This window comes from Carettochelys insculpta, chromosome 18, assembly GCF_033958435.1.
Source record: "Carettochelys insculpta isolate YL-2023 chromosome 18, ASM3395843v1, whole genome shotgun sequence".
NCBI lineage: Eukaryota > Metazoa > Chordata > Testudines > Carettochelyidae > Carettochelys > Carettochelys insculpta.
The window spans coordinates 451,433-479,080 of NC_134154.1; the positions used below are offsets into that span (position 1 = coordinate 451,433).

Sequence of the window (27,648 nt, forward strand, 5' to 3'; positions counted from 1 at the left end):
CCGAAGACAGCAACTTCCATGGCCAGGTGGGACAGGGAGTGTGGATCTTAACCCAACCGTTCTTGGCTGTCACTACTGTAGGGTAAATGTGGAATTTCCACTTACCAGTGGGAGGAAGGGCCCAATTGCAGCAAGTAGGGCCTGCAGCAAGCGAATGGAAAAACCTGAATTCTTCAAAACAGGAGAGATCCAGAATAACTGGGACACTTGCAGAATTTGGAGCTCAGGTTGAAAACTGTCTCCATGTAGCTGGGCAGCACATTCTATGTCTTCACCATATGGAATAAGACGAGCCGAGGTACATGGTTGGCAGGGGAAAGCAACACCTTTCCAAACTGCCCAGCTGGCCTCTCCGACACTCCATCCCCAGCCTTTCCCATTCAGTGCTGCTTTCCTAGTGCTGCCCGGACCTCAACTGTACCACCTGTGTTCCTGGGGTCTGGGAGGCCACCTGTCACTCTCTGGGATTGGGGCCCTGGGCTTGGTGCCTGGGAAAGAGAAATAAGGCAATACACATCTCGTAGACCTGAAAGGGACCTTGGGAGGTCATTGGGTCCAGTCCCCTGTGCTCTTCACAGGAGAGGACACCATCTCTTTTTTAATCTATTTGCCCTAGATGGCCCCCTCAAGGACTGAGCTCACAATGCTGCATTTAAGCAGGCCAATGCTCAAACCACTGAGCTATTCCCCCCCACAGCTGGGGCTGGGTACTGGGGTGGTAGGAAGGATCAATGCCCATGGAGCCTTAAGTTTTCTCTTAACAGAGATTGACTTTAAAGATTGAAATGGAAATATTTAAAGTCTATTCTGATCAGTATTCTCCTATATAGTCAAATCTTTCATATCTGGCAGCCCTGAGACTGGGAGGCTGCCACATATTCAAATATTCTGGATAACAGAGAAGTATACCTAGCAACATATAACATTAAAGCAAAACAAGATTAGATATTAACAAACAAAAATGTAGGCAAAGTATTTCATTTACCAACAACACTAGCACTGTACACTGTAAACTTGTATTTGCTATATTTATTTATATTTACTTTTACTGTACCGTACTGTGCTTGTCAAAAAAGTACCTACAGTTTACTCATGGGTTAACATGCCAGGTATCTGTGCAGTCTGGATGATAGAATGGCTGGTTAAGAGAGAGTTTACTGTACCTTACTTCTCTGACATTCTCCACTACCACACCCTTCGGAGTAAAATTTTATTTCCAAACTCCTTAGTCAGAAGGGCGTAAAATACAACAAACAGGCTATTAAGGATTAGTCACCATTTCCTGTATTACAAATAGAAATAAAACAATCAGATTTTATATTAGAAAGCTGTTGTCATCACAGTTAGTCTCATGTTCCTTAGCAAATAATTATCCTTATATTTAATTTCATTCGTAGTGGTAACAACCTGAAATGGAATAAAAGAAAGTAACACGCACTTCCACCAAGTGAACCCTTCTGTAAAGGTGTGTTCACACCCACATCCCTGCCTTCCATTTCTGGACGTCAGTTCATCTATAGCTTTTCTGCTGTAAGCACTGGTGGAAGGGGTTTCACACTCCGTGGGAAGGTTTACAACAGGTGACAGATTCATCTATTCTATTTTCACACTTTTTAATCTTTCACAGTAGCAGGAGGTGGAGATGTGATGGACAGGCATAAAATAAAAGATCACCATGAAGTGTCCAAAGCACAGAATCAGGACTCCACATTCACCTATTGTGCCGTCTGAACTTAGACTTGACTCCACACCCCATGGGTTACCATCACTTGCACCGAAGGAAAGTGCTTCTTGTCCAGCAAGGCAGCTGGATTGGGATCCTTCCAAGGAATGGCTTCTGATGGCATGGATTATTTTTCTTTGCCTCATGAAAAGACAATTACCTACTTCTCGTAGCTGCTGTTCTCTGAGATCCGATGCTTGTGTCAATGCTATTTATGGTGTGCATGTGCTGAGTGCAGGATCATTGGAAGGCCATTCTTCTAGCGATGCTCACTGGGTCAGCCACTGCGCCTGTGGAGTGGCACCTCCACGGCAGCGTTTATAGGTTCCTGCTGGCCCACTGCTGACTCATGCTGTGATGAAGGGAAGGTGGGCAGGGTTTGGAATGGACATGGGCAACACAGCTCACTGGTAACATAGCTTGGGATTCACCTAAATGGGATAGACACGAGCAATCACGAAGAAAAAGCGTTTCCAACCTGTTGTAGCTGCTGTACTTTGAGACCTTGTGGGGTGGGCTTAGGGCAGTCAGCTCTGGATGCCCCCATACTCCCACTGAGCCATATGCAGAGCAGCCACACAGCACTCTGTGCCATTTCAAATGGGCCCAAAGCACCAGATGCTGCCGCTGTTACTTTAGCGATGACCATGTCTGGAGCTCCAGGCACCTTTGAAATGCTAGGCCTGGGGGTACCTGTCCTCTTTGTCCCCCTTTTGGTGGGCCTGGCTGCCTTGAGCTACCTGAGTAGAAGCACTGGGGAGGTTGGGGCTTAAGGAACATTCTCTGTGGAGTGGGGGTGTGGATTCCCAAGGACGATATGACCCTAGCATCCTTTAGGCTGCATAGCCATGAGTCAGTCTGCTCTGAAAATAGGTCACTGCAGGCAAAGGGGAAGTCCTGAATGGTATTCTAGGCCACAGCAACGAGCCCCTATCCCTGGAGCCAAGAGCTTCTGTGCACACTGATTGCAGTTGTCATGGTGCACTTAACAGAGCCTGCAGAGTCCAAGGCCACTTGGAGGATGTGCAGGCGACCACCTTGTCCTCTAAAACCGGAGGCACCTGCAGAGACTCCATAGGCAAGAATGCATGGCACATGCCCAGGGAGGCCCAGGAATTATAGGCATCCCAGCTAAGCACTGCTTGTCCATTGGTCATGCTAAGCTGGAGCTCCCTGGTGCATACAACCTGTGGCTGAAGCGATCCCACTTCTTGGCCTCTTTGACCTTCCGAGTGAGGCTCAGCTGATGCCGTTGCTGATGGTTGGCGGCATACACCACCAATGTCACAGGCTGACGATGGGTGAAAATATGCTCATACCTCTCTGTGCGACACGTATCAGCATCTCCCTCTTTTGCTGTTGGTGGGATAGAGGCTGGAGTCCACCAGACCACCTTGTTGTTATTAATGATTTTTTTTTATGAGGGCCAGAGCCACTTTGGGGTCAGTATGTTACTGACTGGGCCACATTCCTCTGTAACCTCCTTGGCCTCAAGATTGTAATTCTGCACCGTCTGCCAAAGGAGGTCTGGTGGGCCCTGGTCCCCACCGTGGGCAGAGAGCCGTCCACTCCTGCCACTGCCTCACTGAGCAAAGACGAAGAGGCCACCTAAGGGGAACTGGATCTTCTTGTCCCTCTAATTCCCTGGGGACCAGTGAGGCAGTAGATTGGTGCTGGCACTGCACGTGTCCCTTCCTGCCCTGGGCTGACATGACAGCTGCACACGTGTGAGCTGGGCTGCCTCAACTCTGCTTCCCCCAACACGACCCTTGCCCAGGGTCTCTAGAAACCGCTGTGTCTGAAGGTGTTTCTTGTGGTACTGAGGCCACCCAGGAGCTTGGACTCTGTGCGTGGTGGTAAGCCCCTGGGTCGAGAAGGGTCACTGCATCAGCCTGCACCTCCGGGGAGGCCATAATACCTGTGGCACAGGCTGTGGTGCAGAGCTCTGGTATTGGTGCCAAGAACTGGAACAATGCTCGCGCTCCCTGGAAGCACAGGATTCCCCCTCCAGCTCTTCTGATGCAAAGCCAGCTGGGGCAGATCCCAACGGTGTGAGGAACCAGCACCTCAGTGAGGAGGAGCAACGGCTCATCAGCACCGGGCTCCCTTGATGTCTCACGGGTTGCAGTGCCACCATTGCTGCCCTGGAGGCAGGCTACAGCGTGGATGTTGTAGGCACTGGCAGTGGGGCTGTAGCGGCTGGCCCCACATCTGTGCTGCGGCTCATGCCATCACCACCGAAGGCTATGGTGCTGGGATCATGTCCCACGCCACTTCTAACGTGTCTGGCATGGAAGGGAGATCCAGGTGTTCTGCCTCCATCTCCTCTGACTCTGACGAGTCCACTTGTGCCAGACTCGGTGGCCCCCTGCGAATGGCCACAGTCAATGCCTGTGGGACTTGCAAACCAGAGTTTGGGGGGTCCTGACACAAGACACGTCCCACTGCTGCACCATGCTAGGGAGCAGCCTCTGCCCTCTTCATCTTCTGTGTCAGTGGAGACTATCAGTGGTGCCACACGCTGGGACTACGCCTACATGCCAGAGAGGGTGCTGCTGCTCCTGGGTGGAGTCTTTTTCAGTACTGAGGGGTCTTGTGCACTGCCTGTGTCTCCACGATGCGTGGAGACTGCCAGTGCTGACTCTGCTGCAACTTGTGGGCGAAGTGCTGCTGCCCTTAGGAGGAGCTACAGAGGGGAGTCTCTCCCACTCTCCTTTCTGGCTCTAGGCTTAACACTGCTGCAGATTGTGTCGGCTTATCTGCTTGATGACCCTCCCCAAGGTAGGAGTTGTGCTGGTCATCCCATGGCATGGGCTTCAGGACCTGATTGCAGAGCTTAGAGCCCTGGGATTGAGGCATGCTGCGGGCTGGGGGGAAAGCAAGGGCAGGGAAGATTCCCCAACTGATGTATTCCAACAGGCTAAGGACTATGTACAATAACTTGGGAGGCATGTGCAGCAAGCGAGACTGAGCTGCTCCAACTACCGTCACTGGTGGTAAGAAGGAAGAGTGAGCAACAGGCGGGAGAGACCGATATACACGGCCACGAAGGCACGACTCCCAGGGAATCCTTGGCTGACCCAATGGGTACTGATGGGGGAAAAACCTGACAATCCTGCTTGCGGCACATGCATAAATGGAATCGACACAAACAGTCACTCGAAGAAGAAACTTTTTATTCAAAACAGTAAAGCACAACTGTTTTCAAACTAACAATGGCATCTGTTGGGTCTCTAACCAATGCCCCGGAAGTAGAGAATTGTGTTCTCAACACATTTCTGCTCGGGCTGCAGACCACCCTAGCTTTCACCTTTGCAGAGACAACCAGCAATTAGGTATCGGCTGTTTGAGCACTTGCCAAACCTTGGTCCATTTCTCTGGAGAAGAATCCTTTACTAACCCACCTGCAATCTCAGTAGTGCTAGTGATGAATGACTTCTTCAAACATGCCCACTTTATTTCTTTAATTTGATAGCAGAGGTCTAACTCAGAAACCAGAGGTAGACCTGGATGGGAATAAACAGACATTACAAGCGCCTGGTTTCTATTCAGCAAGAGTCTTCAGCTGTCTCACACTGAATGCCGATTTCACTGTATACACATTTGCAGCATCACGCAGGTCGAGTTCAATAAAAACACTCATTCTGTTTCTTCCACATCTGCTTAGCTAAAGCCAGTGTTTCTCAGATACTAGGATTAGCCAGGCAAATGCTTTTTGCTTGGTTCTAAGTCCCTTAATGTGGAATTCTCTCACACCATTATCTGGGAGAATTCTAACTTAGACAACTGAGCACCCGATACTTCATTCATTGCAGCAAGCAGTGTGCTGATGTTCACCACTTCAGATTAGAGATTTAACACCACTCCTTTTCCTTGGTACATACCCCTTAACTGGAAATAGTCTTGCCAGTTGGCTGAGCTATCTTTGAACTTTCCCATGTTATCTTTTTTCTTTTCTGGCGGGGAGTGCGGTGAGAAGAGGCCAAAAATAAAGGAAGAAATGACTATTGGAGCAACCACCACAGTAAATCTAAATTACTTTCTGCCACAGAAAACTGATAACCACTGGGTGTCCAACAGCCTTCAGGAAGAGAGAAGAGTTGACATCAGACAGACACGGCTGGATTTACACCTTACACAACCATAGGCATGGCATCTTCAGTGCCCCAGCTGAGTCCCCATGAAGCCTGCCTGGAGCCTCCTACCACATCCCCATGTGGCACTGTCACATCCCCCCACTGCCCCAGCAGCCTTATGTGGAAAGCTCTGCCTGCTAACCTGGTTCCAAGAAGGCTGCTGAAGCTTGTCACTTCAGGAAAAAATGCACCTGCCACCTGCCTGCCACCACTTGCCACATCAGTCTGGCTACTGAGGCCACAGCAGCTTCTTGAGGGCAAAAGGCAGAACTGCAGCACATTTTGTACAAAAAATCTGCCTCTCTCGGACAAGAATTCTGCATACGCTGCAATCATCATCTAAAGGGAGGGAGCATGATGTGATACAGGTATGTGGGGCAACTCCCCGGGAGCAGAGGAGATTAGGAAGCTCCCTTCCAAGCGCTCCCGAGCCTTGTGGCCAGCGGCAGTGGGGCAGCACCACTGCCCAAAATAATGAAATTGGCACTCCTAAAAAGCCTGGGAACTGAGAGCTAAAGCTTACCTGAGAACCCACCCTAGGCTGCTAGAAACATGCCCACTGTGCTTAACTGGAAATTCGACACTGCTCACGGAGAAGTAAGGTGTTGTCAGCTTCAGATAGAATGAGATTCTACAGCAGGTTACATCTAATGACACAGAATTGGGACCACAGATTTTTCCTGTTGTATTTTCCTCTGATTCACTGAAACCTGTTTCACTCAGTGCTGTCTCATTACCACCAAATTGTATGTACAACAGCTTTAACATCACAGTAATACGTTGGTCTAAACTAGAAAAAGTAGAGGAGATTAGGATTGGTAGAGGGAACACATGCTAGCTATCCCAGACTATTGTATGTGGGCCAGGTCAGTGCAGAAAACAGCTGTGATTGTACATCTGGATAGCTTGCTCAAGAAGCATAAATAAAACACCCATGGAGATAAGGCCCAGCTAGATTTTATCACAATGCTCCGTTTACGGGGCTCATTCAGGTTTCCTCCACTGGGTTTGACATGCATTCCTTAAGGACTCAAAGCAACTCCAATGGCTCAAAGCAGCGGATAGAAAAGGTGGTTGGGATTTCCCCCCAAAGAAATATCAGGTGCACAGCAGAACTGGACAGCTCACCGCAGGAGCGGAGGCCACTGTGATGTGAATGGCACTGACAGCCGTAACAGCCACGTGGGGGGAAGTACCCAAAACACTCAGGAAAACCCTGTTGTGCCAATGCTAGACAAGGCTCTGCTGGCGTTTCCCTCCCTGGTGGATCCTCTGATGGTAAATGAGGTGAGAGCCCTGGTGAAAACCCTTCCCACACTCACAGCACACATAGGGCCTTTGTCCTGTGTGGATCCGCTGGTGTCTGCGCAGGTCTGAGCAGTAAATGAAGCTTTTCCCGCACTCACACTCATAGGGCCGCTCGCCAGTGTGGATTCTCTGGTGTCTGATGAGGTGTGAGCGCCTAATGAAGCTTTTCCCACACTGGCAGCACGCGTAGGGTCTCTCTCCTGTGTGGATCCGCGCATGGTTAACAAGATGGGAGCGGCTGCGGAAGTGTTTCCCACACTCCGGGCACATATGCTTCCTTGTTCCCACCAGAAGGAGACTCTGCTGGGCTGCGGTTCCCTGGAGGTCCAGGCGACTTTCCTGGCAATCGATGGTTTTACCCACTTTCTCCCCTGGCTGGTTGTCCTGCTGCCTCTCCTCTCTACTGGACATGTCCCGCTCTCTCCTGTGTGACCATTCCCTAGGGGGTTCCACAGGCTCAGCATCTTCCTGCTGTGGGTTCTGCCCCTCGGTCTCACTCACCGTCCCGCCATCTCCTGAGACACAGAGACAGACACCTCAGAAGCCAGAGCGGGAGAAGCCGGGGACAAGAAACCAGCACAAGTGCTGGAGAGGTGGGGAATGTCAGGAAATGAGTGAGAAGAGGGACCAACTCCATCTGCATGTCCCATCCCAGCACTCAGATTAAGGGTGGCTAGAGAGGAGCTGTTGCCACGAGTTGCTCAGGATGGGTAGGAAGCCACAAACGATACCTGCCCTGAGGATATGACACCTGCTGAGGGGACAATCAGGATCTCAGAGCGCTCTCAGGGGCGTGGCAGGGAATCCTGCCTGTTGGAACAGATGGCATCAGAGTTGGTCTAGTGACTCCTCACCTGAGCAGGTTCCTCTCAGGATGGCTCTTTCCTCAGAGCCCTGGAGATCTGAGACCCACAGCTCTTCCCCTCCTTCCAGCTGGGACATCGCTTCAGGTCTAGACGCTGGTAACCCTGCTCAGAGGAAAGTCAACAAGGGAGATCAGGTGAGTTCATGGGTCACTTCTCACAAAGAACACAGCCTTTTTCAACCTCAGCTCACTTCAAAGCACTGAAATTCTGTGGCAAGCTCTCCAGCTCGCTCCAGGTGCTGTAAGGTGCCAGACAGTCTGCCTATAAGGGGATTAAGTATCCACTGCTCCACTGGCACATATACGGCCAGACACTCCAGCTCCAAGGAGCTCTTAGAACCCACGGAAAGTTACTGCCCATCCCTGAAAGCCACTGGGAAATCACCTTGGCCCTGCTTCCTACTGACAGAGGCCCAAGGGTAATGAGACAGTCACCAGGAAACTGACGGTGGCAAACATGCGCAGCTGGTGAGGCTGAACACTGGAAGGAGCGGAGACATCGCTGAGTGTGGGGTGTCAGGGGCTCAGATATCAGGAAAGGACCGGCGTTAGGCGTTAGGACAGTGGTTCTTATTACACGTTTTTGTCAGCCTTACAGCAAGGCCACCAACTTTTGCTGGTGATGGCTGTGACATATTTCTTAAAATACTCAATTGACTTTAGAAAAAAACAAGTATAAATGCACATGTGCCTGTCCAAATCATTGCAATCTCTTTATGTTGGACTTTTTTTTGGCAGCCCAATAGTCATCTCTATTCTTTAGTGGTCATAAACTGAATACAAACACAGATAAGGAGCTTCACGTGTTCTTTTGCTTTTCTGTTGTATTTTTTAGATTTGCTGGCTGGTAGCCTGCGGCAGTAAGAATCGATTGTGCATTTTGGATGCTCATGTCACTCTTCACAGCCTCCCAACTAGCCACTGAGTGACAGTAACACACAAATAAGACTTCTTCCACAGCAAACCTACTCAGCCCCAGCCAGCTCGTCTACAAACTGAGCCCTAGATGAAGAGATGGTTACAGAAGCAGTAGGTGGTTGGGGCGATGGACCAGGAGAGGATGGCTTGGTGCTCACTGCCCTGGCAGCACCCACCGGCATGCAGCCAGGGACTAAGCCTGAAGGCCTGTGGCTGTAGCACACCATGGTGAGGATGAAACCCTGTGACCAAAGCCCAGAGCCCCATGGCCAGAGCCCGAAGTCCCACCTACTGTGCCAGGCTCGATGCCCAACTCAATGCCAGCAGGTGAAGGACACAATGGCTGCCTGCTCCCATGTGTTTCCGTCTCCAGAGGGGGACAGGCCCAATCCCCATAGTGCCCTGGGGGGAGGAGCCTCTTCTTTGCCTCCCTCCTCCTACCCAAATCACTGCCAGGGGCTGCGGCCATTTGAGGAGTCAAGAATGTAGCGAGCTGGGTGTAATGGAGAGGAGTCAGGACATTGTCCCATGGATGAAGAAGGCTACAGAGGAGCAACCCTTGAAATGTTGGGCTGCAGGGTCACTTAATCCAGCTCAGGCACTGAGGCAGGAACAAGGGCAGCTACTGCATCCCTGACAGGCATCTGTCTCAGCAGTTCTGAAAAATGTCCAGCGACGGGGCCTCCACAGCCTCCCTTGGACCCCTCCGATCTCATCTGCCCCGGTCATTTTAAGACTTCCCTAACATCTCATTTAAATCATCTTTGCTGCTGATTAACCTTGAGTACTGTCTTCCTAGTAGTGCTGCCCATTATATAATAATCTCACCTACACCCTATGAGACTGGCAGGTGGGAATATGTCAGAGGACATACAAAAGGAACATGCAGCAATTCGATTGCTTTCATGGAAAACCTGAGGCCAAAAAGCCTTTCAAAGTAGGAAGTGAGTTTGGATGGTAACAACTGGTTCTTGATAAATCCACACTGACCACTCGTCAACTGATTGGTCACTAACACGCCCCAGTCACTTCCCAGGTGTCAAAAAAGAAGGGCTACCTGCAAACGCTGAACTGGAAAACGGACCAGGGAACCTGAGACCATAGTGAGGTAACAAGCACTAACAGCCCTAAAGGCCACACATGGGAAGCACCCAAAATATTCAGGAAAAAATGTGCATCTTACCAGCACTCAACAAGGACTTCCTGGTGTTTTTCTGGCAATACAAAAGGTGCAACCCCGATGGATGCTCCCCCCCAACTCACAGCATTCATAGGGTCTCTGCCTCCGGTGGACCCTCTGGTGTCTCCGCAGGTCTGAGCAGTAAATGAAGGCTTTCCCGCACTCACAGCATCCATACGGGCTCTCAGCCGTGTGGGTTTTCTGGTGCCTCAGGAGGTCCGAGCGGCGGGTGAAGTTTTTCTCACACTCACAGCACTCGTAGGGCCTCTCCCCAGTGTGGATGCGCTCGTGGTGAACCAGGTGTGAGCGTCGATTGAAATGTCTCCCACACTCTGAGCACACGTGTTTGCTCTTTCCCACGAGGAGCCTCTGCCGGTCTGTGGTTTCCTGGAGGCCCCGGTGGTTTTCCTCACACTTGGTTTTACCCACTTTCTCACCTGGCTGGTTGTCCTGCTGCCTCTCCTCACTACTTCTGGACATGTCCCGCTCTGTCCTGTGTGACCATTCCCTAGGGGGTTCCACGTGCTCAGCATCTTCCTGCTGTGGGTTCTGCCCCTCGGTCTCACTCACCTTCCCGCCATCTCCTGAGACACAGAGACAGACACCTCAGAAGCCAGAACGGTAGAAGAAGGGGACAGGAAACCAGCACAAGTGCTGGAGACGGGGGGAATGTCAGGAAATGAATGAGAAGAGGGATTGACTCTGTGTGCACATCCCGTCCCAGCACTCAGAATGAGAGAGGTGAGAAGGGAGCTATTGCCACGAGTCGCTCAGGATGGGTTGGAAGCCGCGAGCGATACCTGCCCTGAGGATACGACACCTGCTGGAGGACATCCCAGCTGTTCCCTTCAGGTGCAGATGGCATTGGAGTTGGCCTAATGACTCCTCACCTGAGCAGGTTCGTCTCAGGATCTCTCTTCCCTCAGAGCCCTGGAGATCTGAGACCCACAGCTCTTCCCCTCCTTCCAGCTGGGACATCGCTTCAGGTCTGGACAATGGTAACCCTGCTCAGAGAAAAGTCAACAAGAGACTTCAGATGAGTTCATGGGGCATTTCTCACCTTTTCTCCCTACTGCAAAATAAAACAGACTTCTCCAAACTGAAGGAGGGTTTGTCACTATGACCACTGATCCCAGCCTCCCTATGGTGTGTGTGTTTGCGCTCCACACAACTGATGTGCTGAAGGTAGTACAGGGTACAGTGAGGAGAGGGAGAACTGCAGAGACCCACTCCAGGGAGGAACAGGCCTGAGGCTGACACCTCAGACAATCTGGGAAGGGGAGAGAGACAGAGAGCCCTGTCGCTCACTAAGACACCCACCCACCTTCCTCCTGTTCAGCTTCCCCTGCTGTGAGGTGCTGCAGGGTCACCCACACCCCACCAGACTGTCCCTAGGAGCCTCAGGCTGTCTGCTACCAGGGCAAGGGCCCAGCCAGCTCCAGCGCAGCACAGGATTATCACAGAGCAGCAGCTTGCACACCGTCAGCACTACTTTCTAAGTACCAGCTGAATGATCTAAGTGCTCTGATGCCCAAACACCACTGTACTTGGTCCACGCCAGTGCAGCAGCGCACGCCTGGATAGCCCTCTCTCACTGGCTACCCACACAAAACACGAACAGAGACAAGGCCTGGGTAGGTTTTACACAATTCAGCTCACTAAGCTCGTTCAGGTTTCTCTCTCCTCAGCCTTATGCAGAGGGGACAAACTGCATCCTGCAGGCCACGTCTGGCCAGTCACTCTAGCCCCCAAGCTCCCATCAGGAGGTGGGATCTGGATGGATTTGCTGGGCAGAGCCAGCGCAACTCCCAGGCAGCCCAGTGGGCAAACAGAACACCCCTCCTTCTGGCCCCACTGCCCTGCAGAACCAGCTTCCCCAGTGACTGCCCTGGGGCTCCAGGAAGTGTGGTCAGAGGGCCAGGAGCAGAATGGAGAAGGAGGGGTTTTGGGCAGCTCAGTCAAGGGGTGAGGGGTGGCAGGGCTTGGAAGGGAGATGGGGTTCCTGGTGCACCATGGAACAAAATAGAATTGGGAGCAGAGGCCAAACCAGGCAGGGCTTTTAGAGGAGACAACTCCCCAGCCTTCCCCACCAGCACTCCATACATCTTCCATGCCCAATATGGCCCAAGCCAAAAAGTTTGCCCATTCTGCTTATGAGAGATTGGTACAACAAAGGTGTCGGTGGAAAGGATTTCTACGGCTCCAACCCAGACAAGGAATACCAGCAAACGCACAACTAGACAAGCGGGGGGAAGAGGTGGGGGGAAGAGGTGGCAAGACCACAGCGAGATAAACAGCACTAGGAGCCATGAAAGCCACATGTGGGAAGCACCCAAAGTACTCACGAAAAAAATTGCATTTTGCCAGCACTCGACAGGGATTTTCCCGGTGTCTCTCTCCCCAGCAGATTCTTTGGCAATACAAAAGGTGCAACCCCCGATGGACGCTCCCCCCACCACTCACAGCATTCATAGGGTCTCTGCCTCCGGTGGACCCTCTGGTGTCTCCGCAGGTCTGAGCAGTAAATGAAGGCTTTCCCGCACTCACAGCATCCATAGGGGCTCTCAGCTGTGTGGGTTTTCTGGTGCCTCAGGAGGTCCGAGCGGCGGGTGAAGTTTTTCTCACACTCACAGCACTCGTAGGGCCTCTCCCCAGTGTGGATGCGCTCGTGGTGAACCAGGTGTGAGCGTCGATTGAAATGTCTCCCACACTCTGAGCACACGTGTTTGCTCTTTCCCTTGAGGAGCCTCTGCCGGTCTGCGGTTTCCTGGAGGCCCCGGTGATTTTCCTCACATTTGGTTTTACCCACTGTCTCACCTGGCTGGTTGTCCTGCTGCCTCTCCTCACTACTTCCGGACATGTCCCGCTCTGTCCTGTGTGACCATTCCCTAGGGGGTTCCACGTGCTCAGCATCTTCCTGCTGTGGGTTCTGCCCCTCGGTCTCACTCACCTTCCCGCCATCTCCTGAGACACAGAGACAGACACCTCAGAAGCCAGAGCGGGAGAAGCCGGGGACAAGAAACCAGCACAAGATTAAGAGTGGCTAGAGGGGAGCTGTTGCCACGAGTTGCTCAAGATGGGTAGGAAGCCACAAACGATACCTGCCCTGAGGATATGACACCTGCTGGGGGACAATCGGGATCTCAGAGCGCTCTCAGGGGCGTGGCAGGGAATCCCGCCTGTTGGAACAGACGGCATCAGAGTTGGTCTAGTGACTCCTCACCTGAGCAGGTTCCTCTCAGGATGGCTCTTTCCTCAGAGCCCTGGAGATCTGAGACCCACAGCTCTTCCCCTCCTTCCAGCTGGGACATCGCTTCAGGTCTAGACGCTGGTAACCCTGCTCAGAGGAAAGTCAACAAGGGAGATCAGGTGAGTTCTTGGGTCACTTCTCACAAAGAACACAGCCAGCTCGCTCCAGGTGCTGTAAGGTTGCCAGGCAGTCTGCCTATAAGGGGACTAAGTACCCACTGCTCCACTGGCACATATACGGCCAGACACTCCAGCTCCAAGAAGCTCTTAGAACCCAGGGAAAGTCACTGCCCATCACTGAAAGTCACTGGGAAATCACCTTGGCCCTGCTTCCTACTGACAGAGACCCATGGATTATCCAATCCCACTGACAGACAAACATGCACAAGATCTTTATCGAGCATACGTAAAACTTAATTACCCATCAGGGGAAGTAAAGAAACAGATTGACAGAGCCAGATGATTACCCAAAGTCATCTACGTCAAGATAGGCCCCAACAAGGAAAAACAACAGAACACCACTGGTCATCACCTACATTCACAGCTTAAACCCCTCCAGTGCATCACTGACGATCTACAACCTGTCGTGGAACATGATCCCTCACTCTCACAGACTTCGAGTGACAGGCTGGTCCTCGCTTGCAGATAGCCACCCAACCTCGTCAGCAGCCACACACTACATCACAGAGACACTAACCCAGGGACCTATCCCTGCAACAAACCCCGTTGCCAGCCCTATCCACATATCTATAAAAATGACACCATCACTGGACCTAACTCATCAGCCACACCATCAGGGGCTCAGACACATGCACCTCCACTAATGTGACATATGCCATCACGTGCCAGCAATGCCCCTTTGCCACGTACAGTGGACTAACAGGACTGTCTCTGTGCCAAAGGACGAATGGACATGAATCCAACGTCAGGAATGAGAACACACATGCCCGTATAGGGTAATGCTTTAATCATCCTGGACATTCAACAAAGCATTTTAAAGGAGCCATTCTGCTAAAACAGAATTCTACCCCAAGATTACAGAGGAAGACATCTGCGTCTGTATTCATTTACCAGTTTGACACTTTTAACCTTGGTCTGAATAGAGATCTTAACTATATTCTGCATTTCAAGGGCAATTGCCCTACCTTTGACATTGGCAAGAATGGGACACATCCTACTTAAATTTGCTTCATTAACTGGTCCCACTAGTGACAGGTAACTTCTTCCCCCTTGCTCCCTGACCCCCACTCTAAACACTGGTTTCCAATGTTCCCTCTTCATTTCCATTTGAAGAAGTGGGTTTTACTGACGAAAGCTCATGACCTAATAAATGTCTTAGTCTCTATGGTGCCATGAGACTGGCTGTTATTTGTTAAGCTACAGACTAGCCTGGGTAATTCTCTGAGACAGGGAAAGCCTGGCGCAGGTAGGGAGAAGGGAAAGAAGGCTGGTGAGCATGGCCAGCAAGGCTAAGCACAGTACAGAACAGGAAGGAATGGGGACTATCAGGAAAGCACATGCTGAGGGAATAGGGAATACAGCAAGTCAGGCATAATGCTAAGGAGCATGAGAACCCCTCAATGCAGGGTGAAGGTCAGACCTGCAGACATGAAGAACCAGAACATCATTTAACCCAGCCCATGCCCTGAGGCAGACGCAGGTACATCTAGAGCATCCCCAACAGCATCTGTCGAAGCTGTTCGGAAAAAAACTTCCAACTGAAAGTCCACAGAATCCCTTGGGGTCTCATTCTAAACTATCCTTGTAATTAAAAGTTGTTCCCTACTTGTTAACTTAAATCACCCTTGCGACAGATTGAAGACTGAGTTGCTGCTAGTTCTGCATCCACCTTAGAGTAATTTAATCTAGATCCTATTTCCTTCAGAGAGCGACAGGTGATAATGTGTCAAAAGCCGTGCGAAAATAAAGATCCAAGAAATCTAAGGCTGACCTACAATCCCTTCAGCAAATGACCCTCTCAAAGGAGGAAACCAGGTGGCTTTGGCCTGGGTTGTTCATAACAAATCCATACTGTCCATTGCTCACAACACTCTTACCCTCCAGGTACTCACAAGCTGATTGGTTACCAACATGCTCCCAGTGTCAAGGAAAACAGGCTACTACCTGCAAATGCTGAACTGGACAACTGCAGACAGCCGCCCTGGGCAGCCGAGACCTAAACGGCACTAACAGCCTTACAGACCACACACAGGAAAATATTTGGGAACAAAATGTGCATTTTGCCAAAACTTGACAAGGATTTCCTGGTGTTTTTCTCCCCAGCAGATTCTCTGGCAATACAAAAAGTGCAACCCCGATGGATGCTCCCCCCCAACTCACAGCATTCATAGGGTCTCTGCCTCCGGTGGACCCTCTGGTGTCTCCGCAGGTCTGAGCAGTAAATGAAGGCTTTCCCGCACTCACAGCATCCATAGGGGCTCTCAGCTGTGTGGGTTTTCTGGTGCCTCAGGAGGTCCGAGCGGCGGGTGAAGTTTTTCTCACACTCACAGCACTCGTAGGGCCTCTCCCCAGTGTGGATGCGCTCGTGGTGAACCAGGTGTGAGCGTCGATTGAAATGTCTCCCACACTCCGAGCACACGTGTTTGCTTTTTCCCTCAAGGAGCCTCTGCCGGGCTGCAGTATCCTGGAGGCCCCGGTGATTTTCCTCACACTTGGTTTTACCCACTTTCTCACCTGGCTGGTTGTCCTGCTGCCTCTCCTCACTACTTCCGGACATGTTCCGTTCTGTCCTGCATGACCATTCCCCAGGGGGTTCCACATGCTCATCATCTTCCTGCTGTGGGTTCTGCCCCTCAGTCTCACTCACCTTCCCGCAATCTCCTGAGACACAGAGACAGACACCTCAGAAGCCAGAAGTGAAGAAGCTGGGGACAAGAAACCAGCACAAATGCCGGAGAGGTGGGGAATATCAGGAAATGAGTGAGAAGCGGGGATGAACTCCATCTGCACGTCCCACCCCAGCACTCAGATTAAAGGTGGCTAGAGGGGAGCTATTGCCGCGAGTCACTCAGGATGGATCGGAAGCCACGAGCGATGCTGCGAGCAATACCTGCCCTGAGGATATGACACCTGCCGTGGGACAATCGGGATCTCTGCGCGCTCTCAGGGGCGTCGCAGTGAATCCTGCCTGTTCCCTTCAGGCGCAGACGGCATCGGACTTGGTCTAATGACTCCTCACCTGAGCAGGTTCCTCTCAGGATCGCTTTTTCCTCAGAGCCCTGGAGATCTGAGACCCACAGCTCTTCCCCTCTTTCCAGCTGGGACATCGCTTCAGGTCTAGACACTGGTAACCCTGATCAGAGGAAAGTCAACAATCACTGGTGTAGTCTGTTCCCAAAAGCTTTCAACAATGGGATTTTGCAAACAGCCTTGCAATCGCATTCCAGAGCTCAACTACACTTGTAGGCTACGTCTACACTAGAAGCATCTGTATACAGAATTTGGTGTCGGAAGAGATGCTCTGACAAAACTTCTGTGGACAGATTATGTCTACACATAGAAGTTAGTCAGTATTTAGATCTGCTCTGTTGACAAAACAGAGGGCCCCCCGGACCGTCTACACAGCTTTTTTGTCTATAGTTTCTGTTGCCAAAACGCACTGTGTGTGTGGACACGCTGTGAGTTTTGTTTACAAACCCCCAGTTTTGTGAACAAAACCCTCTAGAGTAGACTTAGCTGTAGTTACAAGTGCTTCCCCAATGGCCCATCTAAACTGGCCTTGCTGCTGAACGAGTCTGGCCTTTCAACCACTTGTGCCCTTTACCACCTAGACCCCAAGACCCCAGATTTCCCTGCCAGGAGTGGCAGCAGCGTGACTGGTGTGAGCCGTTGCTTTCCCTCAGAAAACACTCTGTCAGTAAGGGGTGAAGTTTTCACGCCCCCAACGACAGAAGTTTCACTGACAAACGTGCAGTAAGGACACAGAGGCTTTAGGTATCTCTAACAAGGGGAACAATGTCTGTAATTGCCAATGGTTCGGAGACTGCCTCAGCTGGTTCCTACTGCGAAGTCCAACAGCCTTCTTCAAACCAAGGGAGCGTTTGTCACAAGAATGACTGATCCCAGTCCCTCAGCAGCGTCTGCACCACCCTGACTGGCATGCTGGGCATGGTAGCCCAGGGTTCCGTAAGGAAAGTGAGAATTGCAGAAATGCACTCCAGGAGAGGGCGGGGCAGAGCTTAGACAAACTGGGAAGGGAATGGAAAGAGAGGGAGAGCCCCATCACTCACTAGGACATCCACTCCACTTCCTCCCACTGTCCTCAGCCCTCCCTGCTGCAGGGTACTGCAGCGTTACCCCTACTCCATAAACTTATCCCCTCCAGTGGTCCCTGCTCCACCGTCTGCCAAGGACCCCGATAGGAAGCTCACACTGTCGTCTGCCAGTGCACAGCCCCAGCTGACACCCACCTGCTGTGTGCATTCGGGAAGTGATTACAGCCGTCTGACAAAACAGGAAGTTGTGCTTATTTTAGCATTTTGCATGAATTCCACATGTACCTCAGTTTTCTCTGCATGTTACACAAATACCTAGCTAGTGTGTCCCACAGACAGGAATTCCAACGTCCAGCTGAACACACTGGGTCAGCTGTAGCTGTAACTGGACAGTGGAAGAACTAGTTGGAGCCGCTTTGCAGAGCTGGGACATGATGGGAGGTGCACATGAACCCTGAAGGACCAACTTTGCCCCATTTCAGTGCTGTGTCGCAGGCTGTGTCAGCAAACATGCCCACAGATGTGTTCTGCCCAGGGGATTGCCAGCACTCCAGCAGGGTACACACCATGTCTGCAGGGCTCGTGGTGAGGGCAGGAGACATGAAGGCAATGACTCAGAAGGAATCCTCGGAGCTGGGGAGGGGGAAGAGGTGGAAACATTTTGCAAGCTGGAGATGGTCTGAGCAGAGTTCGGTGTTTGACTGTCAGCCAGGGCTATGGGAAGCTTCTCTTCTTTACATCAAAACCTCACCCGAGTTCTGACTTGCTGTACAGCTGCTATACAGCCCGTGCTCTGCGCCCCAAGAGGTCCCTGGCAGCAGAGGGCTACCATGCCTGTCACTGCCATGCCAGCGTGCGGCAGAAAGAAGGCATTATTAGGGTGCCCTTATGACAGTGACAGGGACTTAACTCTTCAGTCACTCCCTCATGTAAGAACCCAGGAACAGGGCTCCTTACCCAGTGAGGTCACAGTGTCATAGCTGTCCTGCATGAGGTCCCAGTACAGAGCTCTCTGAGTGGGGCCCAGCAGAGCCCACTCTTCCCTGGTGAAATACACGGCCACCTCCTCGAAGGTCACCAGCCCCTGAAAGAGCAAGAGCCCCCATCAGCACCTGCTGCCCAGGCACATCCGAACCCAGGTTGAACCCCTCTAGTCTAGGACATTCTCGTCCAGCAGCATCTGGCACGATTTTAGTTAGCTGGACCACCACCTATCAGGGTGTGACCACATTTCCTGAGGTCCCAAAAAGTTTGTTTGTTGGGTCTCGGTGCTCTGGGCTGGTATTTAGCTGTACTTTACCCTAAATGCCTCCTAAAAGCCCAGTCAGCAGTGGAAGGGCTAGTGATGCACTAGACAATATTGACCTTCCATGGCCCAGCAAATTCGGCATCAGTCAGGTCCTGAGGGTGCTGGACAAGAGGTTCAACCTGTAGTCCCAGGGAGCAGGGCCCATCAAATGGAAGCTCCAGGAGGCACGGTCAGCAGAGTCTCACCCGCACTCCACTCAGGAGGCCCTGGAGGAGGGGAGAGAGACACCCTCATCCCACCCAGCAGGCAGAGGGGAACAGGGCATTCTGAAGCCTCACACACTGGCTGCAAAGGCTGATACAGGAGAATGAGCTCCCGGAGGGAATCCAAATCCTCTGCTCGCTGCCAGCAGTGGGATGAGAGGGGCAGGGCCCACCACTGGCTGCCTTTCACATCTCCTAGCGCCGGTGTTCAGCACCATGTCCACTGGCCATGTGGCGAGCTGGACAGCATGATGTGGCGAATGTGGCTCATCGGAGCCGCACACACAGAGTGCCCTCCACGAACACGTCGAACTACCTCGTGAAACAAGCGTGTGGTGCAGCCGGGGAGGCAGCTTCTTGGCTCAGGGTGGCGCAGCTGGTGCAGCGCTGGGAGGCAGGATAGGGTGCCTGGCTGGGGCCGTGGTGTGGAAAGGCGCTTGGTGAATTTCTTTTGGACACCACTGTCCTAGGTGTGGGTGAGTAGGTTCTGGCAGTCAGGGAATTCCCCCAGCCCTGTCTGGGAAGTGATGTGTTTCCTGTCCCATAAATAGGGCATCTTCCTCCCTCAAGCCCCATACATCTGTTCCTTAGGAATCTGAGTCCCAGCAGATGCAACACACCCTGTCCTGCCCCCGGAAAAAACCATGGACGCTCCCACCTCCTCTGTGTCCACTTCCCTATTCAGTCACCAACACTCTCGCAGTCCCTACCTGAGCCGGCTCCGCTGCAGCTGTTTCCCCTCCCCATCCCCTGGGAGGTTGGTCCCATTTGGAGCGAAACATGGACGGTGCCTGGCAGCCTGACAGGGGGAGAAGGGGGATTGGAGAGATTTCAGAACAGCTTCTCTTACTTTCACAGCATATTCTCCCAGGGTCACTGGCCAGGGGAAGTCAATGTTGGCCCTCAGCACCTGGCCACTGCCCTGCCCCTCCCCTCCATCCCCAGGGGCTCTGCTTCACCAGGGTCCCTTGGGTGCCATGGCTCTGCTCCCAGCTGCCAGGCACTCACTGTCAACCTCCAGGGTGCTGGGACTTGGCTGTTGTCATCAGGGCACCCGCCTTCTGCTCCCGTCTCACCCGACTCAAATCTTCCCTTGTTTTGCAACACTCCTGGCCCTGCCCCCCCAAGTTCCTGCCAGTGAGACCCAAGGGCTGGCCACTGACCACACTGTCGCAGAGGTGTGGCTGCACCTGGGAAGTCCAGAGTAGGGAGCTGGACCTGTGTCCTTTTCCCATTCACAGCCAGCAGAAACAGAAGAGAAGGACTTATCTAGTCTACTGACAGTCACGGAGCAGTTGCTGTCTTAGTCTGCATTCCAATGGAACAAACCAGCAGTCACAGAGCACTTTAAAGACTAGCAAAATAATTTGTTAGGTGATGAGCTTTCGTGGGGCAGACCCAGATCTGAAGAAGTGGCTCTGCCTCACGAAAACTCATCACCTAATAAATTATTTTGCTAGTCTTTAAAGTGCTACATGACTGCTGGTTTGTTTTGTTAGGCAATCAGCTGGGCCCTTGAACTACTACCAGTGTTATGATCTAAAGCACGGGTGTCCAACCTTTTGGCTTGCCTGGGCCGCAATGAGTGAAGAGGAATTGTCTTGGGCCGCATATAAAATATATAATATAGTTAATGTACATAAATCACATAATAATGTTAAAAGTTTACGATCTTGGGGGGCCGCATTACTAGCTGTCCAGGGCCGCATGCAGCCCGCAGGCCGCGGGTTGGACACGCCTGATCTAAAGCAAAGACTCACTCGCCCCTGCCTGCCACTTTACATCTTCAGGGTCAACTCTTCTCTGGCAGCCTCTTGAAACACACAGACCCAGGTATTTGGGCTCAGCTATGACACATGTTTTATTTGGACATTCACGGTAAATGTGAGGGCTTGGCCAAAAAAAGGGGTCATCGAGAGGAACAGTGAGACGCGGGGATGCCCGAGAACAGCTCCCATCTCATTCCAAATGATCCCAGATGCCATGTAGGGAAGGCCCAGCCACTCTGCACGCAGGGCACCAGCCTGGTTTCACTTATTCAGGGGCATGTTCTACTCAGGGCACAGCTGGGTTCCATCTCTCCACTCCGGAGGCTCGGCTGCCCTCATGTGGCCACGATCAGCCACTCAGGAAGCTGCCCGACAGACTGATGCCACCCCATTTCATCCTTTTGTCATCTACTTCACACCATTCTGAAGGGTCGTTCCTCTCTGAAGACAACCTCCTCCCACCGCCCCGCCACCCACCGCAGACCCAGACTGACTTTGAATCCCCACCTGATGCCACAGGAAGAGTGAATGGGGCAGTGTGTTGGGTGGGGGTGTTCACCCTGCTTTACACTGTTCAATAGCTTCCAGATGCCTAATGTGGTTATGGGTCTGAAATCCCCACATAGCCTACCCAGGAGAGAAACATACCTGAGTCGCCCCCCAGCTCCAGTCGCAGCATCTCTGGGGAAGGAGAGGACGGGAGAGGTGAGATTTCAGGCCCTCACATTCATGGGCTGTTCCTAGTGGGTATTACGGTAACTGCTGTTAACTATGAGATGGTGACACAGCCCCAGCATGCTAACTCAGTGACTGCAGGCAGAGCCAGCCCCACAGGCATGCCCCTGGGGAAGGAACACTCGCTGCGCAGGGCTGTGAGCCAGGGGTCAGGGCAGCACATTACTGGATGCCTGATTCCAGCCTGGGGAGAGTCAGTCAGACGCAAGGGGACACCCTCCCAGATGCCCCCTCACCTCTGAATCCCAGCAGCACCTCCTGCAGGACAACACTTTTCAGAGAGAAATCGCTGAGCTTCTTCTCCAGCGCCGCAAACCCCGTCTCTGGCTGCTGCACTGGCCTGCTGGGAGAATGGGGTGTTTTGAGAAATGGAACCCACACCAGATTTTAGCCTGAGATGAGCACAGCTCCAATGAGACCACTACCTTCAGTCCTGTGCTCTCCACGGCCCAGAGAGATGGACTCAAGGACAAATGGAGACAGGTCAGGTGTTCCCTGGGATGCACTCCTCGTCGGGGGCGCTGAGCTACCTCCCATGCCGGGCTATTCCAGTAACAAGGGGCACTGGCACTGGGATTATGAGGACAGGGAGCAGACAGGGCCCAGAGAAGGGGCATCTCACATGCTCAACATGGCCCCAGCGAGTGCCCAGGTCTTCAGCAGGGAGTGAGCTTGGGCCTTTTCATGCAAATAGCTTTGAGCCTTTCAGCAGAAACAAGAACCCTGGGGTGTCCAACCCTATGGGGAAGATGGCCAAATTCTTCTTCCTGTTACCACCAGGGCACAAGCGTAGGACTCCAGACAGCCCTCCACTCGGGGCATGACTCCCACGCTCTCCTGGGACACCCGCGTACCAGGGCACGTAGCAAGTCTGTGCTTTGCATAAGCACTAAACTTTTCAGTTACTACTATTAGTTACGATCTTTATTGTCAGAATCAAGAGCACCCCATGGGAACCTGCCCTCCTCCCACATTCGCTGGGGTTTCTGCCACTGCTACTTCTTTTCCCTCTTTCCACCCTCCTTTCTCTAGTTCTCTCTCTTGTCTGCACAGCTCTCCACTGTTCTCCACTCCCTGCAGCAGCTCCCTGTTCCCAACTGCCAGGGCACCACACCTGCTCAATCGCTACTGCACTAGTCTGATCAGCCATGGAATATTAGATGCTGGCAGAACATTGTCATCGTATGAGCTGACACTAGGGATGATAAAGTTTAACCAGTTAAGAGGTGTGGGATGGGGCAACCCTCTGCTCCACAGGGCCTCCGGCGGGCCAGAGTAGCCCCATCCGCAATGGCCCCAGAGGGCAGGATTGGCTGGTGCAGCAAGTAGGGATGCTCCAACCCAGCCAGAGCAGCTCCTATCTGCAGCAGGAGGGCTACTCCCCAGGCACTTGACCCACCCAATCACCTAACCTGATATACCTAGCACTTCACCTGTAACCAATTACCTGGGATTTGACATCCCTGGCTGACCTGCCAGCGAGATGAGCAGAGGACAGAGGAGCTCACCCCCCGCTGAGGCATGGCTTCAGGCTGTTGCTGAATCAGACAGGCCACAGCATCTCTGCCTGTAATGGGTGGGTTTCTTTGCAACCAGGAGGGCTAAAAACTTAGAATAAAACTGAAAGCTGAGACTTTGCATACTGTGAGGTTGTGATGTGGCCACACTGGTATACCAGACAAGCCAGGTCTGGCCCGTGTCTGACAGCCTTGGTGGGACGTCATTAGCTGTCAGACAGCAACAGACTCTTCCTGGTGAGATAGCTACCAGGTGAGACATGATCACAGGCGCCAAGCCACGGTCCCATAGTTTCAGGCATAATTGAGCATGAGAGGTAGTTAAATGGATTCTGGGGCTTACCTGATCCCTGTGTTTCCAGCACCCTGTGAGGAAGAGAAGGGAGATGCAGTCAGAGGGGAGTTCCCTGGCGGCATAGGCCTGGTGCCCTCCAGCCCAGTCACCATTAGGGTCTTGGGTGTTTGGGGTGTAGAGTTGTTTCCAACAGGGGAATTCTGTGTTCAGAGAACAGCTACTATCCCCAGGACGCCTGTCAGGACAGTGATACCGGGAAAAGCTTCTGCCTGTGCACGTTACAGGGAGAAAATATGAATCTGTCTGGAGACTGAAATTCCCACTAGTGCTGACCGATGTTCCCTCTAATCTTTTCCACCCACGTATGGATTTTTAACTTGTGTGTGCAGAATAAATGCTCTTCTCTGCATGGGGGCATGTGTGACTGTGCACCACCAAGAGAAACAAAACCTGGTTGTGGGCACTCTGCTAATCAGCTGGGTGGTATTGCAATCTGTCCTCAGCCGCTGCACAAGTGCGCAGCTCACAGGGAACACTGGTGCTGAGAGCCCTGTAAGCCTCCTGTTCCATTACACCTCTTCACCTGGGGTGCTGGAGGCTGTGGGCCTGATAGGGAAGGGATGTCACCATCAAGCCCAAATGCAATGGGACACAGAGCATTTACTGCATGATCTTGGCCAGGGCTCTGCCCTTCCCTGTCTCAATTTCCCCATTGTAAAATTAGGGGCTTTGCCCTGACCCACTTCAGTAAAGTGCTTTGGAGTCTCGGACTCAGAGGCTCCTACAGAAACACTGCCTGTGACCATTGCAATGACGCAGTCTAACCCGAAAGAACTGGCTGAGGGGCAGCACCTCTTCTCCCCTCTCCCGGGGCAGGGAGATCTCCAAGGACAGTTTGCAGATGGCCTCATCCCTCCTCCGGACAATGGCTCTCTCCAGCCCTTCCAGACGGTACAGCAGCAGGTCCTCCTGCTCCTCCAGGAACTCTCGCAGCTCCTGCCACTCCTGGACCAGCTTCTGCCTCTCAGCTGCTGCCTGATTCTGCAACCACAGAGAGAAAGCAAAGCAAACACAAGGGGAAGCATAAATCGCCTCCTGAAGCAGGGGCGTTATTTGCTAGAATGCAGGATCTCCTGCCATGGTGTTGGGGAAGAGTTCATTTAGGCCAGGAAGTGGGGAGGCATCAGGACAGGGGTGAGCTGTATGTTGCTCACAGGGGAACTTTTCGCCTTCCCCGGACCCTATCTAATGTCTCAACTCCCCATCCCTGCCTACAGCCCACATTTCCTCTCCTTCCTGCCTATGATCTCCAGGTGCTGAAAAGAAACTCCGGTCACCGTAATATCTGAACAGCCAGCTGGGTCCCTGGGCTAACACCACTCAGCAGAGCACCCCATGTGCGCAAAGGACGGCATGGTCCCCCAGCGCCCAGGGCTCTAGTGGAAGTGGCAGGATGGGCCTCCTTCACCATGTCACTCAGGACTCTCTGATCCCAGGTGAACCCAAGGGGCTGGGGTACCTACCAGCAGCTCCTCACTTTGCTGCTGCACCTTGGCTTTGGTAGCTTCTGGCAGAGGGGCCAGGCACTCTCCCGGGGCCTCCTGGACAGCAAAGGGGATGGTTACATACTGTCACACAGAGCTTCACAACCGCTGGATATCAAGGCCCAGCCTGCCCTGGGGACGCCCCAGCACAGTCCCTGGGATGCAAATCTACTAGTGGCAATTTACTTCAACACCTGGTCTGAGGGGGGTGGGGACCAGGTTTTACACATAGATGCCCTAGTGCACCCCAGTCCCCTTCACCCAACACCCTTAGCCAAGACCCCTAGCATGGGCAATTAACTGTACACACCTCAGCCGCCAGCGGCAACCTCAGGCTCCCTCACAACCCACAGCTGGGCTCTGACCCCCAAGCACCCCACCTCCAGGTTCTGACCCCCCAGACACCCCACCTCCAGCCGCCCCTGCAACCCACAGCTGGGCTTTGACCCCTAGGCACCCCACCTCCAGCCACCCCCAGGTTCTGACCCCCCAGACACCCCACCTCCAGCCACCCCTGCAACCCACAGCTGGGCTTTGACCCCTAAGCACCCCACCTCCAGCCACCCCCAGGTTCTGACCCCCCCCAGACACCCCACCTCCAGCTGCCCCTGCAACCCACAGCTGGGCTTTGACCCCTAGGCACCCCACCTCCAGCCACCCCCAGGTTCTGACCCCCCAGACACCCCACCTCCAGCCACCCCCACAACCCACAGCCAGGCTCTAACCCCACCCCCCAGGCACCTCCCCTACAGTCACTCCCAAGTTCTGACCCCCAGGTGCCCCACCTCCAGCCACCCCCACACCTCACAGCTGGGCGCTGACCCCCCAGACACTGCACCTCCAGCCACCCTGCACCTCACAGCTGAGCTCTGACCCCCGAGACACGCCACCTCCAGCCACCCCCACAACCGGGCTCTGACCCCCCAGGCACCCAACCTCCAGCCCCCCAGGTTCTGACCCCCAGCCCTGGCCCCAGGTCTCTGCTGACGCCCGGCCCCGGGCCCGGCCCCGCCCCTCGCGTGTCCGTGTCTCGGCCGCCCGCGCCCCGGCCCACCGCGCTGCCCCGCCGGCCGCAGGGCTGCAGCAGCCTCCGCGCAGAGCGCCCGGCCCCGGCCATGGCTCCGCCGCGCACAAAGGGGGGGGGGCCGGAAGGGGCGGCCCCTGGCCCGGGCCAGCCCCGCGCAGCGCGTCTGCGGCTCCCGGCCGCCGCCGGCCGCACCGGGGCCCGTCGCTGGGGCGCTGCGCTGCGCTGCGGGCCGGGGCCGGGCCGGGCGATGCTCTCCGGGGTGCGGGCGGGGCGGGGCGGGGCGGGGCCGGGCGATGCTCTCCGGGGTGCGGGCGGGGCGGAGCCGGGCGATGCGGGGCGGGACGGGACGGGTGGGGCGGGGCGGGGCCGGGCGATGCTCTCCGGGGTGCGGGCGGGGCGGAGCCGGGCGATGCGGGACGGGACGGGTGGGGCGATGCTCTCCGGGGTGCGGGCGGGGCGGGGCGGGGCGGGGCCGGGCGATGCTCTCCGGGGCATGGGTGGGGCAGTGACAGACGGGCAGAAGTAGCAGTCCGGGGTCAGGCAGGCGAGATGCGACTGTGGGCTCCGGTCCCCTCCCTGCGCCGCCTGTTAAAGAGCCGTCGGGCACATCCCCCTGGTTTAATTCTCTAGTGCGGCAGCCCCAGCGCCTGGCTCCCAGCACACGTACGGCAGGGCCGGTGCAGTAGCAGAACTGGCTCTGAACTGCGATTCATAAATACCAGTGGTGTAGTACAAGCCAGTCACTAACGGTGGTGTTCATCTTTACACATCCTGGGCCCGGTTCTGCAGCACACGCAACACGAGGGCCTGCCCGTGTGTGAAATCGGCCTAATGGGCACAAAACATCCCATGATGGACACTGCATGCAGTGCTGCTGATGGGAGATGTCTGTCAAGACAGAGGTGTTGCCTGACGCATGCCTGGGTGGGCACCACTGTGTGCCAGCCAGACAGCTGGCTCCCTAGGCAGGACCATGCCACCAGAGCCAGCCATCCACAGGACCAAGTGCAGTGGCTGGCCCAGGCCCTGCACTTGCAGGTGCCCCATGGCGGCCGTCCAAGCCATCCTATGGATGGGACAGGTGGAGAATTGCCTGGGTCAGGGCATGGCAGGGCAGCAGTTGACAGCAATGGCAGCAGGGGGTCACCCCTCCCCTCCCTGCACTCCCCCCATGGTGCCAGTGAAAGTTTGCTCTGCTCTGCTCCGCACTGTGCCTCCTGGCCTGCTGAGCCCCACTGATCTGTGCAGTAGACTGCAGCCTCCGCTCCTAGCTGCCCCCTGAGGAGCGGGGCTCAAACAGGCCCAGAGGGCAGGGCAGGCTGCCGCTTGCACTGCATGGGGAGTGCAGGGGTGGGAGCCTGAGCAGAGGTGACCCCCTGCTGCTGCTACCACCTGCTGCCATGCTATGCCATGCCCTGCCCTGCCCTGCCCCAGGTAATCCCCCAGCTGGTTGGTCTGGGAGAAGGTGGGGGGCAGGGTCGGGCTGGGCAAGCTGGCAGTGCAGGCAGTTGTCTGGGGTCCCATCTCCCCCAGGGACAGCCCAGCATGAACAGCCAAGGTCGCTGGCTGGTTGGTGCATCCGCTGCATCCTGTGACGAACCCTCCAGACCAATCACATTTCAGACCCCTCCTCTG

The 27,648-nt window shown here is 53.9% G+C and overlaps 1 protein-coding gene across 5 annotated transcripts; it reads right to left on the reverse strand.

Moving 5' to 3' along the window:
* Window positions 1–4,882: 4,882 nt before the first annotated feature.
* On the reverse strand, window positions 4,883–26,103 carry LOC142022860 (uncharacterized). 5 transcript variants are annotated; one of them, XM_075013135.1, is made up of 17 exons: window positions 26,041–26,103; window positions 24,966–25,043; window positions 24,295–24,483; window positions 23,491–23,513; window positions 21,867–21,970; window positions 21,544–21,576; window positions 19,837–19,925; window positions 18,572–18,698; window positions 16,579–16,692; window positions 15,720–16,220; window positions 13,354–13,467; window positions 12,594–13,094; window positions 11,021–11,134; window positions 10,214–10,714; window positions 8,022–8,135; window positions 7,182–7,682; window positions 4,883–5,229 (listed from the first exon to the last, which is right to left on the reverse strand). In XM_075013135.1, exons 1-17 carry the CDS (start codon window positions 26,101–26,103, stop codon window positions 5,030–5,032), a joined length of 3,366 nt encoding a protein of 1,121 aa, XP_074869236.1. In that variant the 3' UTR covers window positions 4,883–5,029. The 5 variants fall into 5 exon arrangements, with proteins under 5 accessions (XP_074869236.1, XP_074869235.1, XP_074869237.1 ...); XM_075013134.1 differs by having other exon boundaries at window positions 21,867–21,973; XM_075013136.1 differs by having other exon boundaries at window positions 12,948–13,094; window positions 21,867–21,973; window positions 24,268–24,483.
* Window positions 26,104–27,648: the final 1,545 nt, after the last annotated feature.